At 54.9% G+C, this 13,087-nt stretch overlaps 3 protein-coding genes across 3 annotated transcripts; 1 reads left to right on the forward strand and 2 right to left on the reverse strand.

Annotated features, from left to right (window-relative positions):
- Positions 1 to 1,132: 1,132 nt before the first annotated feature.
- On the forward strand, positions 1,133 to 8,353 carry Mutanase-7 (Mutanase; the record flags this gene model as incomplete). The annotated part of the gene is made up of 6 exons (XM_036643020.1): positions 1,133 to 1,435; positions 1,484 to 3,933; positions 3,999 to 6,429; positions 6,495 to 6,619; positions 6,695 to 6,749; positions 6,830 to 8,353. 6 exons carry the CDS (start codon positions 1,133 to 1,135, stop codon positions 8,351 to 8,353), a joined length of 6,888 nt encoding a protein of 2,295 aa, XP_036491406.1.
- A 43-nt stretch (positions 8,354 to 8,396) lies between these two features.
- CGCS363_v011172 (uncharacterized protein) lies at positions 8,397 to 9,278 on the reverse strand (the record flags this gene model as incomplete). The annotated part of the gene is made up of 1 exon (XM_036643021.1): positions 8,397 to 9,278. The coding sequence occupies one exon, from the start codon at positions 9,276 to 9,278 to the stop codon at positions 8,397 to 8,399; it is 882 nt and encodes a 293-aa protein (XP_036491773.1).
- Positions 9,279 to 11,838: 2,560 nt separating this feature from the next.
- On the reverse strand, positions 11,839 to 12,798 carry CGCS363_v011173 (uncharacterized protein; the record flags this gene model as incomplete). The annotated part of the gene is made up of 1 exon (XM_036643022.1): positions 11,839 to 12,798. One exon carries the CDS (start codon positions 12,796 to 12,798, stop codon positions 11,839 to 11,841), a length of 960 nt encoding a protein of 319 aa, XP_036491774.1.
- Positions 12,799 to 13,087: the final 289 nt, after the last annotated feature.

Below are 13,087 nucleotides of genomic sequence, written 5' to 3' on the forward strand. Positions count from 1 at the left end.
AGGCCACAGTCTCTTCCGCATGCAGGGGGGCCTTGGGAATGAAAGTGTGATATTGTTGGCGCTAAGCTGGTGAGAGTGTAAGTAGACATGGAAGACGATGGGGTCAGTTCAAGGGACTGTTGGCGCTAACCTTTTGATAGTGGGACTGTCATTGACTCTCGCTGTAGTCGGACAGGGGTGGGTTGATTTTGGTCCCGTCAATGAACATGTTCCAAGACGTTGGCATCGTAACGTTCAAAATGCTTGGTTCAACCACCGTCAACCACCTCCAGCTTCACCTCGACTTTAAGCATTATCAGTTTTCTTGCTCATACTCTCCGCCGCTCCGTTGACTTGCTCTGCAGAGTAAACCTGCAGTTGCCATTTAGAACAGTCCAGACTTGGATCCCAGAAGTACCCGCTTCATAAGTTCGCGACCCCTGCAACATGGTCTCAAAATTCGACGTTCGGCTGCGGGGCCGGGAGATGGATGCTGGAAATGGTAAGCGGCTCAGGTATGGCAAAAGAGCGCGGCCAGTCGATTCTCCATAACACAACAGAAACTGCTTGGTTCCCACAGTCGTCTCGCGCTCCAGGCGGACAAAAATGACCGAGTCCTGGGGACAAATGACCCTTTCCCGAAAACGTGCAGGGGTTTCTTCACTCTTTACGAGTCAGACACCATTGCTTGTCGATTCTCTGGGTGTCCCGGAACGATGTCTGGCTGCTTGGAATCTATTGCATTAGTGCTTTGCAAGACCGTTGAAGGTTGATCCTGGTGCCCAAACACCTCAACTTAGTTGGAATATAACCTTGTTCCAACAACCTTGATGTTTTGTGATATCCACCTAAGATGCAGGCGAGATGTTCCGGTCTTAATGGTCATTTGCATATACTCAAGCAGACTTGCTTGTGCAACGTAGCAATGAGCGATATATCATGAGCTGACTTCAGTCCCTCTCCCTCATTCTCACTCTCCTTCCTTTCCCTTCATTCTCTCTGTAATTTCCTGGCTCTATTACCTATTACCTTGTTCAGTCCTTCGTTCCCACCCGTGCTGACACTGATTGTGCGGAAATGTCACTCATTTGATTTTCATTATCATCATATAACTTACACTCATTATCTGGGCTACCCCAGGCACAAGCACATGATGCTTTTCCTTACAACACTCATCCTGGCGGCGCTTCTTGCTGTCAGGGGCGTTGAGAGCAAGTCAGTCTTTGCCCATTTCATGGTTGGCAACACAGAAACGTTTGACATTACCAAGTGGCAAGACAACATCGCTCTCGCGCAGCAAGCGCACATGGACGCCTTCGCTCTGAACATTGCGCACGGCTGGAAGTATAACGACGAGCAGATCGCCAACGCCTTCGCTGCCGCAAGCGCCAAGGGCTTCCAACTCTTTTTTTCCTTCGACTATGCCGGTGGCGACGTCCCTTGGCCGATGGCCGAGGTCAAAGCCCTCATCCAGTAGTACAGCTCCAGCCCTGCTCATTTCCAGTACAACGGGAAGCCCTTCGTCTCGACATTCGAGGGTCCCGACAATGCCGATGATTGGCATAGTATCAAGGCAGACACGGACTGCTTCTTCATACCGGACTGGTCCTCGTTGGGCGCGGGCCCGGCGCTGAGGGCCGCTGATGGTGTGGCCGACGGCCTTTTCAACTGGGCCGCGTGGCCCTACGGACAGCGCAACATGACTACCTATATCGACGCCTCGTACAACCAGCTCCTAGGGGGCAAGCCGTATATGATGCCCGTTTCCCCCTGGTTCTTCACCAACTTGCCGGGCTATAGCAAGAACTGGCTGTGGAAGAGCGGCGATCTGTGGTACGAGCGCTGGAAGCAGGTGGTATCCATGGACTTCGAGCCCGAGTTCCTGGAGATCATCAGCTGGAACGATTACGGCGAATCTCACTACATCGGACCTCTTGATGACACCCAATATGAAGCGTTTGACGTCGGAGACGCCCCGTACAACTACGTCAAGAACATGCCGCACGACGGCTGGCGAGAACACTTGCCCTACCTGATCGATCTATACAAGACAGGCACGGCTTCTTTCACGAAGGAGAGCATGGTCACCTGGTTCAGGACGTCACTGAGCGACACCTGCGCGGACGGAGGCACCACCGGAAACACGGCCTCCCAGCTCCAGCTCGAGTACAGGGCACGCGACCTGACGCCGGACCGCATCTACTTCTCCGTCCTCTTGGCTAGCCAGGCCGAGCTCAGGGTCTCTTTCGGTGGCAGGGACTACTCCGTCAAGGACTGGGACTACACGCCCGATGGCGGCGTAGGCGTTTACCACACCAGCATCCCCGTCTTGGGGACTGGCGGTGCATGGCACGCTCAAATCATCAGGGGCGGCAGCACCGTCATCGACTATTCGGTCCCGCAGGGCATCTCGGGAGACTGTCCTTCCGGCGTCACCAACTGGAACCCTTGGGTTGGCTCGGCCTCCAGCGGCGGGTCTGTCTCCGGAAAGCCTCCTCGCGACTTGTCTGACCAAGTCTGCATCGCAGGCTGGGGCGAGGGCAACTTCAACGACCTATGCAAGTTCACTTGCAAGTACGGATACTGTCCCTCGAGCGCCTGTATTTGCACCAATATGGGGAAGGCCCTCGACCAGCCCAAGTCGACCAGTGTGGTGGGCTACCCGGGCAACGGCGACGCAAACTATGGTGGTCTTTGCACATTTGCCTGCAACCTGGGCTACTGTCCTTCGACCGCCTGTTCCACAGAGAAGCAGCGCGAGTACGTGCCCGAGACATCGCCGTTCAACCCAAACACGTGCATCAAGGGCGGCGGACACGGCAGCTTCGCCCGCATCTGCAGTTGGGCATGCAGTTATGGTTTCTGTCCCATCTTCTCCTGCTTCTGCACCATGGAGGGACCTCTGAACCTGCCGCCCCCCGTTGTCAAGGTCAGCGGCGTGAAGTCCAACCTGGGGAATGATAACGGCCTCTGTGCCTTCACCTGTTCGCACGGCTACTGCCCGTCTCCCGAGTGCACCTCCAAGGACGACGAGTCTGAAGGCGGCAACTCCGGTGGGATGGACTTGATAGTCGGATACTTCCAGGCTGACAGCATCTCCCGACGTGGTTGTGCGCAGCGGTCGGCGAGCTTTGTGCAGACGGACTCGGTCAGCCACGTCAACGTTGCGTTTGCCTGGATCGATCCCGGCACGTTCGTTCTCGTTCCTGACGCGAGCACCGGGGACGACCAGATGAGACAGCTAGCGGCGCTCAAGGGAGAGGCAACCGGGCTGCACGTCTGGTTGACACTTGGGGGCTATGACTTCTCCACCGGGTCGCGAAGGGCGTCGGATACTCAGGGCATTTTCCGTGACCTGGTCAGCACCCATGAGAACCGCCGCAAGTTTCTGGACAACCTCGTGTCTTTCCTCCGGAACTTTGGCTTCGATGGTATCGACATAGACTGGCAGTGGCCGCAGTCCGCTGACGAGGCGACCAACTTTGCCATGCTGCTGAGCGAGATGCGGGAATACTTTGACACGCAATCCACAGGCTCTTCTTCGTGGGGAATCTCGTTCACGCTGCCTGTTGATACGACCGTCCTCCGGCGCTTCGACCTCGCCTCAATGGCCGCTTCGGCAAGCTGGATCAACCTCGTGGCCTACGATCTGGAGAGTACTGACAAGAGCACTACTCGACCAGTGTCAGATAAGAGCTCCATTGACGCGGCGCTGAGCTTTCTGGCTAACGCAGGGGTCCCGACCAACCAGATAAACCTTGGTATCGCCTTCTTTGGCCGCACCTATTCGCTCTCCGACAAGGCCTGCTCCGCCATCGGTTGCGCCGCTTCCGGCTTTGGCGTAGCCGGGCAATGCACCGGACGGCCCGGGTTCATGTCTTACGACGAGATTCAAAAGAACATTGCTATTGACAACGGCAAGATTGACGACAAGACCGGTGTCAACTACCTCAGGTATGTCCTGCCATCGATTTCATGATTCTCTTTCCCGTTGCAGACTTCTAACATTGAAGCCCCAGCTACGGTGACGGTCAGTGGGTGTCTTACGAAGACCGCAAGTCCATCATCGAAAAGGTCAAGTACGCCAAGAGCAAGGGTCTTCTCGGTCTCGCATTATGGTCCATCGATCTGGACGACAACGACCACCGGCTTCTCAACGCCACCTTGTATCCAGGAGGTCTCGGAAGCCTCTCCTTGACGACCGGTACAAACCACGACGACTCGTCCAACTACACTGGCGTGGACATCAGCCAGTGCTCCTGGTCCGACTGCCAGACTGTTAGTGTTCCGAGCTGCCCCGCCGGGAAGCAAGGTCTTATTGTCAACCGCTGTAACACCAAGGCAGGGACGGGGGAAAAGGTGTTCAAGTCGCTATGCTGTCCTCTTGGCCAGACGCCAAATCCCGACACCTGTGGATGGAATCGGCTGGACGGAGGCTCTTGCACGCCCGGGTGCAAAACTGGCCAGGTCGCCATTGCTTCCGACAAGTGGTTCATCAACTCAAAGGCGGTAGAGAATTACTGCTTCTTTGGCATGGCTACCTTCTGCTGTGACGCCGTAGAAACGGGCGAATCCGTGTGCGCCTGGGAGGACAAGTGCGTCAGCATCGTCTCTAACAGTGTTCCCACATCATCCAAGACATGCTCGCAAGGGCGCAAGTTCGTCACATACGCAAAAAGCGCCCCGGGCCACGGCACATGCCAGGGAGACGCCGGCGTCAACTCCTGGAAGCCTTACTGTTGCGACCAGGATGTCGAAACATCCTCCTTCCAGTGGTCTGGCGTCGGCGGCACCGTGGACGGTGGCAAGAAGGCATGCGAAGCGGCTAAGACATGCCCACTGGGGAAGACTGCCATCGCCTCGTCCTACCTCGGTGGAGGCGCAGACTGCACCGCTGTTGAATTGACCAGCGGACTGGGCATCAGCCAGGCTGTCCTCGTCACGGAACAACGCACGCTTTGCGCAGACCCCAATGCGCTCAGACGGCAGATCAAGACCCTCCCAGTCCCGCTAGAGAATCTGTTTCCTAAGCCAGGACCGTCAACGGACAAGCAGAAATGGGACGTCAAGATAGACCCAACCATGGGCGGGGCTGATCCGACCCCGGAAGAGAGCACCAACGCCGACAAGAACTCCTTCGGCTGGTACATCATGTCGGGCCCCGAGAGTGAGCTCACGTCTCTGAGCAAGCGGGATGGGTCTCACTGGGAGCTTTTCGACTGCGAGGCGGGGGCACTGCACGAGAAGCGCCAAACAGTCCGAGCTGTGTGTACCGACGATTCCAAGGCGAGCAACTGCGGCCTCATCCACAAAGGACGAGGCGTGGCGGAGACGGTGATCGAGATGCCCGAGGGCTGCGGCCCCGGAAGATACGCCATGGCCGTCTCCCTGTCGCCGTCCAGCAACCAGAAGATGCCGCACCGCCTGGTTAAGAGGAGACCGGAACTGGCTGACGCCCAGGTGTACGACCTCACCTTTGACTATGACTTCTCCCCGCTGAGGAGGCGCGCTGGAGGATCTAATGTCCTGATACGCATCGACTACAGCGACGATCCAGGGTACTGGTCCGACATCGTCGCCGCGGCGCCGACAAAGATCAGGAGATCGAAGCGACAGATCGAGGAAGAAGTCCACCGCCACCATGATGGCTCGTATAAGACGTACATGTACCACTTGTGGTCCATCGACAAGCGGTCGACGCCCGAGCACAAGCTGCACGAACTGCATTCGCGCTGGTTCTCCAAATCTGGCTCCATCAAGGACTGGATAGATAGGCTCCGAAATGTGGACGAGGAGTACGAGCTGGTGCGACACCGAGTCAACCAGCAGATCCGCTGGGACCTGTACGACGAGACGATATCCTGCCAGATCAAAGGGGTCGACACAACGGGCTATTTCAAAGCCTGGGCCGACTTGAATATCAACATCGAAACGTCGGCTCTCGTCACGCTGATCGGAAACATGGGTGACCTGAGCAGCTTCGACGAGTCCCACGTGCTCTTCCGGAACAGCGGCTCCGTCAAAGCGTCCCTTAACATGGAGGCGCTCGTCAACCTACACTTTCTCACCGGCAAGGTCGAGCTCTTTGGGCTGCAGAACTTTGGCGCCACCTTCACCGTACCCGGCATTGTGACTATCGGACCCAACTTCCGTGTCCTCGGTCAGCTGCAGGGCACCGCGACGCTGCATGGTCAGGCCCGCGTCGACCTCACGCTCGCGGAATGGGACTTTACCCACCAGTTCCCCGATGCAAACGGCAGGGCTGATGACGTCCTCATGGCTGACAAGAAGCTGGCCTCCGCCGGTGTGGAGAGGGCAGACCCGACGAAACCGCTCGAGGGGCCCAAGTTCTACTACGACGTCTCTGCCAGCGGCGAGCTGAGCTTGATGGTGACACCCAAGGTCACGCTGGGCATCGTATTCGACGACAAGTCGATTCCCGACGCTGCTGTGAGTGAAGATTTGTTGACAAGAGAGTGGCAGCTCTGAAACCCCCCTGCTAACCTCATCACCAGATCGACTTTGGCGTCAACGGCGTTGTGAGCCTGTACGGCTCAGCTAGTTCGAACTCGAACACGGCTTGGGGTTATTGCTACGGCATCAACGGCCGAGTCGAGGTCTTTGCTGAAGTATCGGCGCCGTAAGTGTCTTCGTGATCCTCCAGACCACGGATCTCGTCTCGCCAAACCTCATATGCTGACCCGTTGCCTCCCAGCACCTTGTTCGGGTTCAGCCTGAACCGACACTACGATATTTGGTCCACCGGAACAGTACGTTGCCCTAAGTTCCTTTGTGTTCCAGTCTTGTGGAGCCTGTCATGACATCGATGAGGCTTATACTTTTCGCACAGTTCCCCATCCTTGACGAGACCTGCGCCGCCGCCTCTTCGTCGCTCACGGAAACGCAGCCGAGCAAACGCACGGCCAGGCTGGTCAAGAGAGACAATCTCGTCGGATCACTGATTTGTCCAGCAGAGTCGACGGCAGAGGCTCCGAACGTTGGTTCCTGTCCAGCGTGTGGCGAGAGCACCCCTGGTTCTAGGTCACGGTACGTCAAGAGGAGGTACGGGTTTGTCCTTGAGGAGAGGGCCTACACATGCCCTGTGCTGAGCGACGAGATCTGCGTGCCTGGCGCCTCTGGTAGTATCTCTGGCCGCTCGTCAAGCGACGACATCGTATCATCGCTTGCCCCAAGGCAAATTGGCCAGAAGAAGGTCATCCTGAACTTCGGCGGCGGCGATGTGTTTCTCGACTTCGGGTCGTATGCGCAATGCGGAGATGCTCAGGACTCATGGAAAGGCCGGTACATCCTGAAATACGTCGTGGCGACCAACCCCGGGCTTCAGTGCAACGCAGACATTTCTTTGATGGATAAACCCACCTGGGAAGCGCAGTACTCAGCAATCGGATTCGAGACGGAGCACATATACGAGCCGCAGATGCTGAGAGACTTTTATCTGTGGCTCGGCAGAGGGTCAGGCACGACAGTGGGCACCTACTCGATGGCCGAGCCGCAATGGGTTGACAATGTCCTCATTGGCGCACAGCTACCAGGAGCAAGCCCCGGCAACCTTTTCCTGAGCTTCGACCAGACAAATCTAGGCATCACGCAAAACCCCACGGTTGATACGGTACACAATACCGTGGCGTTGGGCTTCGGCCGTTCGGAGACCCAGAAAAACAAGTTCACCAAGGAGCGCACTGATTCCAACCTGGCTCTGGTACAGTGGGAAATTAACAGCGGGAAGGCGACGTGGATGGGTTTCGAGAAACCCTCCTTCAATCCTTCAAGTGACCTGGAAGAGGATCGGCGACTGCTCCGGAATGCCATGGCCGTCTTCAGCTATCTCAAGTTTGTGCCGCCCGGTTCGGCGACGGGGCAGAAATACGCAAAAGTTGAGGCCATCTGGAACAAGTGGATGCGCGTCTCCAACTGGATCGACTTTGTATTTTGGGAATTCGACAGGCAGTTCACTGTCCGCGGCGGTTGGCAAGCGTGGCCTGGAGCTCCCGTCAACAACGCCGGCGGGAACCCCTCGCTGCGCGCCTTATACGCGCGCTTCGTCGAGGACAGCCTGGCCGAAATCGAGGCGACTGTGGCAAGCTTTTGCACGACGGCGGAAGCGGCATATCTCAACGCACATGGGCCTCTTAACGCCCAGGGAGTGCGTCAATGGACCGATCCAACTACGGATCCCGCTTGGTACAACTCCGCCTTTGGGCCTGGCGGCTGGGCTACGGCTGCGGTAGCGCGATTCCCGAGGGTTAGCTCCGCCAACGGCTGGTCTGCTTATGGGGCCACGGGTCAATTGGATATGATGGTGGATGGGGCAGGCAACTTTGTGAATGGTCTTCCGCCTCCTGATCGCATATAGTTGATGAAACCTTGCCTAGCCATATGTATATTGAGAGAAAGCATTAAACAGTTCGTGCTTTCTGTAAGTAGTGGTTGAGTAAACCATCACCCACATAATGAGAGTAAAAGAGAGAGACCTCATTTGTCGCGTCCCTGAGGCCTGAGCCAACATTCTCGAATGCAATCTCACCACCACAATTAACACGTTTTTGGGCATTGTGACCCGGGTTGTCGATTTCGGCAAAGAGCTCCTTCTGGGGCAGCCATTTAATGAGGAGATAGCTGCCATAGGGGCTCTCATCGGCCGTCCTCGATGATTTGGCAATGCCCTTCTCAGCTAGCGCCGGCTCCCAAGACGCGACCTCAACGTCGTCATCGTCGTCCGCTCTAAACTTGTTGATTGCCAGGATCATCCGCGAGTAGGAGCTATCCATGAAACGCTCGGGCAGGAACCACGACACTATCTCGGCCTTATCGGCCATAGCCAGACGACTCTGAAGCTCCTGCTCATAGTGGCGAACGCATGCGTTCGCGCGTTCTTCGTTTGAGGCAGTCTCCGGCAGAGGAAAGGTGACAACTTCAACCCGGTCTAGCGCGTCGGGCCCCTTATCGCGGCGGCGGGACATCTCGGTGCGTTCAAATAGGGCGCGCGCGAGCCGAGCACTGCGGGATGGGCGGGCGGTGGGGGTGGTGTCGTACACGACGCAACCGAAAGCGGGACGGAGAGGCCGGAGGTCAGATTCCGCCTCGGGGGTTATTTTCGGGACCTGGTAGGCGGCGAAGGTCGGGGAGCTATCGTGGCTGGGCGCGGCTTGGACGATGGTTTTCTGGGGAGGTCCGATTTGGTATCCTGGTCGTGGGCCATCCTCCTCCTCACGTTCTCCTCTCAGCGGTGCTGGTTTCCAACCGTCGCGGCGAGCGTTGCGATTGCAAACTATGCACATGGTTGACTAAAAGATGCGAGGGCGAGGAGCTGGGAGTTTGTTTGTCGTTATGCTTATTATGATTTGTTGTGATTGTTGGTTCAAGTGATTGAGGGGATTGAGGGGTTGAGGTGGTTCTTTTTTTCCTTCGTTGTTGTTGTTGGTTGGTTAGTTGGTGGCGTAGATTTATAGGTGCCTGAGAGAGGAAACGTGTTGGCGGAATGTGTGATTAGTCATCGTTCCTTCACGATGCATGGCTACCAACGACCATAATTAATATCCACTCCCACCAATGTCAGTGCTAGAAACAAAAGAAGATACTTGAACGGACTTGGGATCTGATGTAGTTATGGAGGGATTATTGAGCATCTCCATAACGTTAACACGCGTAGTTGGCACACGCCAACAGTAGAATGCAAAATTAAAACACGTTCCGCTCAGTATTTTGGACCATGCAAAGATGCCAGGTTCACTTGATCCTATTATACCTCAGTGACAATGATCACAAACTTATCCATCTCTGTCTCTTGGAGGCTAGGTTGACTCATATAGATGTCGCTGTAAAATCTACGGCTCATATAACTTGCGGCGCAACCCGCCATTAAGACATTTGCACCCTGACAGCATGTTTCTGATTGTGGCCCGGTGTACGGTAGCACCCGCAATTGGCATATACACGACATCTAACAACGATTCAGCGTCACATCGGATGGGTCTGTTGGGCCGCTTGTTGGCATTCGTTTGAAGTTGAGCTTCGGAAATGACAGGAGGTGCGTGAAGTAGCCTGACAACTCTAGCTGCGGGCGCCAGGCACAACTGTCAAAAAGCAAGTCTAGCCAAAAAGACGGGACTCAGGCCCGGATAGGCCGAACTTTCGCCTTGCAGCTGGTCAATTCAATGATATAAATCGGTATCCTACTCGGACTTCCCGTGCAATGGGAATATACACGGGCATCTGAGCTCTAATGCGTAGTATATCGGAATTATTCCCAATTCCTGGCGTGCTCGGATTTTCTCTAACCATGAATATCACTAAGTTACGTTCCCGGAAACCCTTAGAAATATCCATTTATAGGCGATCAAAGTCTTCGGCGGGCTACTCGATCGAGCTGCTACATAAGATCATGATTATGCCGAACGCCGAATCGTTGATCCAGATCCAGACAATCACATTCAACACTCCGAGCAGTCGTCACATGTCTTTCTAGTCGAACCGCATGCACAGATCCCATAGGTTGACGAAAACTGGCATCCGGCCTGAACGGTGGCAACCAGGCTCACCCAGGTGAGGACGAAAGCAAGATTCATGGCTTTACCTACGTGGTGTCAGTCAGTAGTATTTCCTGATAGGGAACACAATTTACGGTGCTGTATTGCGCGTCAGGGTCGAGATTTAGGCGTTGAGGTAAGGCAATGCGGAGAACAGTATAGTATGGGAAAGAATGGAAAAGGTATTAGGAACTACGTTCGCAAAGCTTCAAGACAGCAGGCAATCTAGGTTCAAGTAGTTCAGCCCATCCCTGCGGGCTAGTCCCGGGTTCTGAATTAGAAATGTATATCGAATGAAAGTTTGTAGGCTTATTATCATTGACCATCAAGCTGGCAAGTTAAGATGCTTACTGTTTGCTCAGGATATCACTTTCTACTCCTTTATGTAACTAGCAAGAATAAGTGTTTTCGATATCGACCTATGGGAGAGCGCCTGTATCTGAGTCGAGTCACGGAACCATGCAACAACCTGACGTCCCAAGGGCGGCTTGTTGTTGGAGGCAGCCGAGGTGAGGTTGGCGGATTTATCCCAATGGTTCACCGTAGTGGGGACTGGAACCTTCCGGTACTCTGTGTTTTGATCACCGATCAAGCGGGTGACAATGGTACTGCAGATGTAACAGAAGGTTGTTCAAGCGGATGATTGAAACCCCCGTGCGTCGTTGGGTTCGACACTTTGGGTGATTCCTCCATCCGTCTATGAAAGCCTGCAGACATTCATGGCTAGCTCCCACTCCCTACTTCCGGATAACTCTGAGCACCATCTTAGTACGAGACTTGCCTCTTTCTCCAGCACAGTTTGAGTCTCACGACACTATGGGCTTCCCCATTTCGTTGTTTTCGCACTTGGCGTTGCCTGCCACTCAGCAGCCCATGAACATATTATTTGATGATTAAAGCACTGCATGTAGCCTCTTTGGAGAAGTCACTTTCTTGACTGATGGCTATCGCTACGATGTCTACGGTTGAGTTGCGATCATCAACAGAAAAGTATAGAGAAGATCTAAGTTTGAAATGTAAAACAAAGATGGTGGCACAATGAAGTATACGAGCACAGTGGAATGCATCAACAGCGAAGTTATATACGTTTTCTCATTTCCAAAGGGTTTAGACGATTCGTGTAGACTGAGAAAGCTGGAGGTGTATGTCAGCTTGTGAGGTCCGGTGTAAATCGGTCGGTGCGTCCAAGGAGACCGATTCTTCAGCCGGCGTGGCAGCGCAAGGAATTGGGTACCACGCCGCAGTCCACCACTACTAGCATCAGCCCGAGATACTTTAGTTCTCGTTCCCCCATGTATTGAAAGCACCATAATCAACCTCGTCTAGCCTTATCTAGCTCTAGGTCGAGGATGCCATCGGGTACAAAGTGGTTGTAGAAGACTTCAACCGCATCCACTAACTCCATACAGATATTCCCAAACATTTCAAACCCATAGCAGGGGGTGATGATCTCTTTATCCATATCCGGCTTATAACCTCGACCCGTGTGTGAACGCCACAGCTCCTTACGGGGCTGCCAATCGATGCAAAGAAAACTGCCAGAGCGGCTCGCCTCGGGTTTCATACAAGCTTCATACTCGATAGCGGTTTCTTCGTTGCTTATCGATTCCTCCCAGGACGCTACCTCGACTTCGTCGTCATCATCGTTTTCTTCCAAGCGGTTGATAGCAAGGATCCTCCGCGCGTAGGTGCTTTCCATGATACGCCCCGGCAGGAACCAGGAGACCGCCTCGGCCACGTTAGGTATTAACAAACGGCTCCGGAGCTCCTCCTCATGGTGGCGGACGCAAGCCTCCGCGCGCTCTGTATCTGTGACCGACTGGGGCAGGGGTAGCGTGACGACCTCGACCCGATCCGGTCTGTGGTTACGCTTCCTACGATACCAGTAGGTGCGGTCAAACACGGCGCGTGCGAGCCGGGCACTGCGGGTAGGGCGAGCGGTGTGCGTCGTGTCGTAGACTACGATACCGTACGGAGGACGCAGAGGTCGGACCGCAGCTTCCAAGTCTTCTGGGCCCAGGTCTTCTGGGGTGTCTTCGAAGACTTCGTACGCGGCGAAGGTCGGGGCGCCGTCATGGCTGGGCGCAGATTGGACGATGGTCTTTGCTGGATTTGGCGAATGATAATATCCCGCTTCCGCTAGCTCTTCCTCCAGATTTTCATCGTAGATTTGCTTCAGGACCTCCCACCGTCTGCTCGGAGGAGTGAAGGACTCCTGCCATTTGCTCGGAGGAGTGAAGGACCAAGGGGGATGAGGGCAAACTCTGCACATCGTTATGCTGAAACTTTATGGATGAAGAGCTTGGATCAAAATGGAAGTTTCTTCTTCCTGTTGTTGTTTTCGGGGAGTTTTCACGGAGAGGAATTGGTGGGTGTGGTACCAACACACGCCTACCTATAGAAGACTCAATTGGCCGGGCTGCAGCTGTGTTTCCACTTGCAACAGTGGATCGGTTCAATGAACTGCCCGGGCGAGGCGGCACAGCAAGAATATTCGGGAAAAGGAAAAGCTGAGAGGGCTTCGACCGTTGCCCGGACAGCTGGCGTCCTGTCTCCCGGGC

This window comes from Colletotrichum siamense (assembly GCF_013390195.1).
Source record: "Colletotrichum siamense strain Cg363 chromosome Unknown KSG_Cg363_contig07, whole genome shotgun sequence".
NCBI lineage: Eukaryota > Fungi > Ascomycota > Sordariomycetes > Glomerellales > Glomerellaceae > Colletotrichum > Colletotrichum siamense.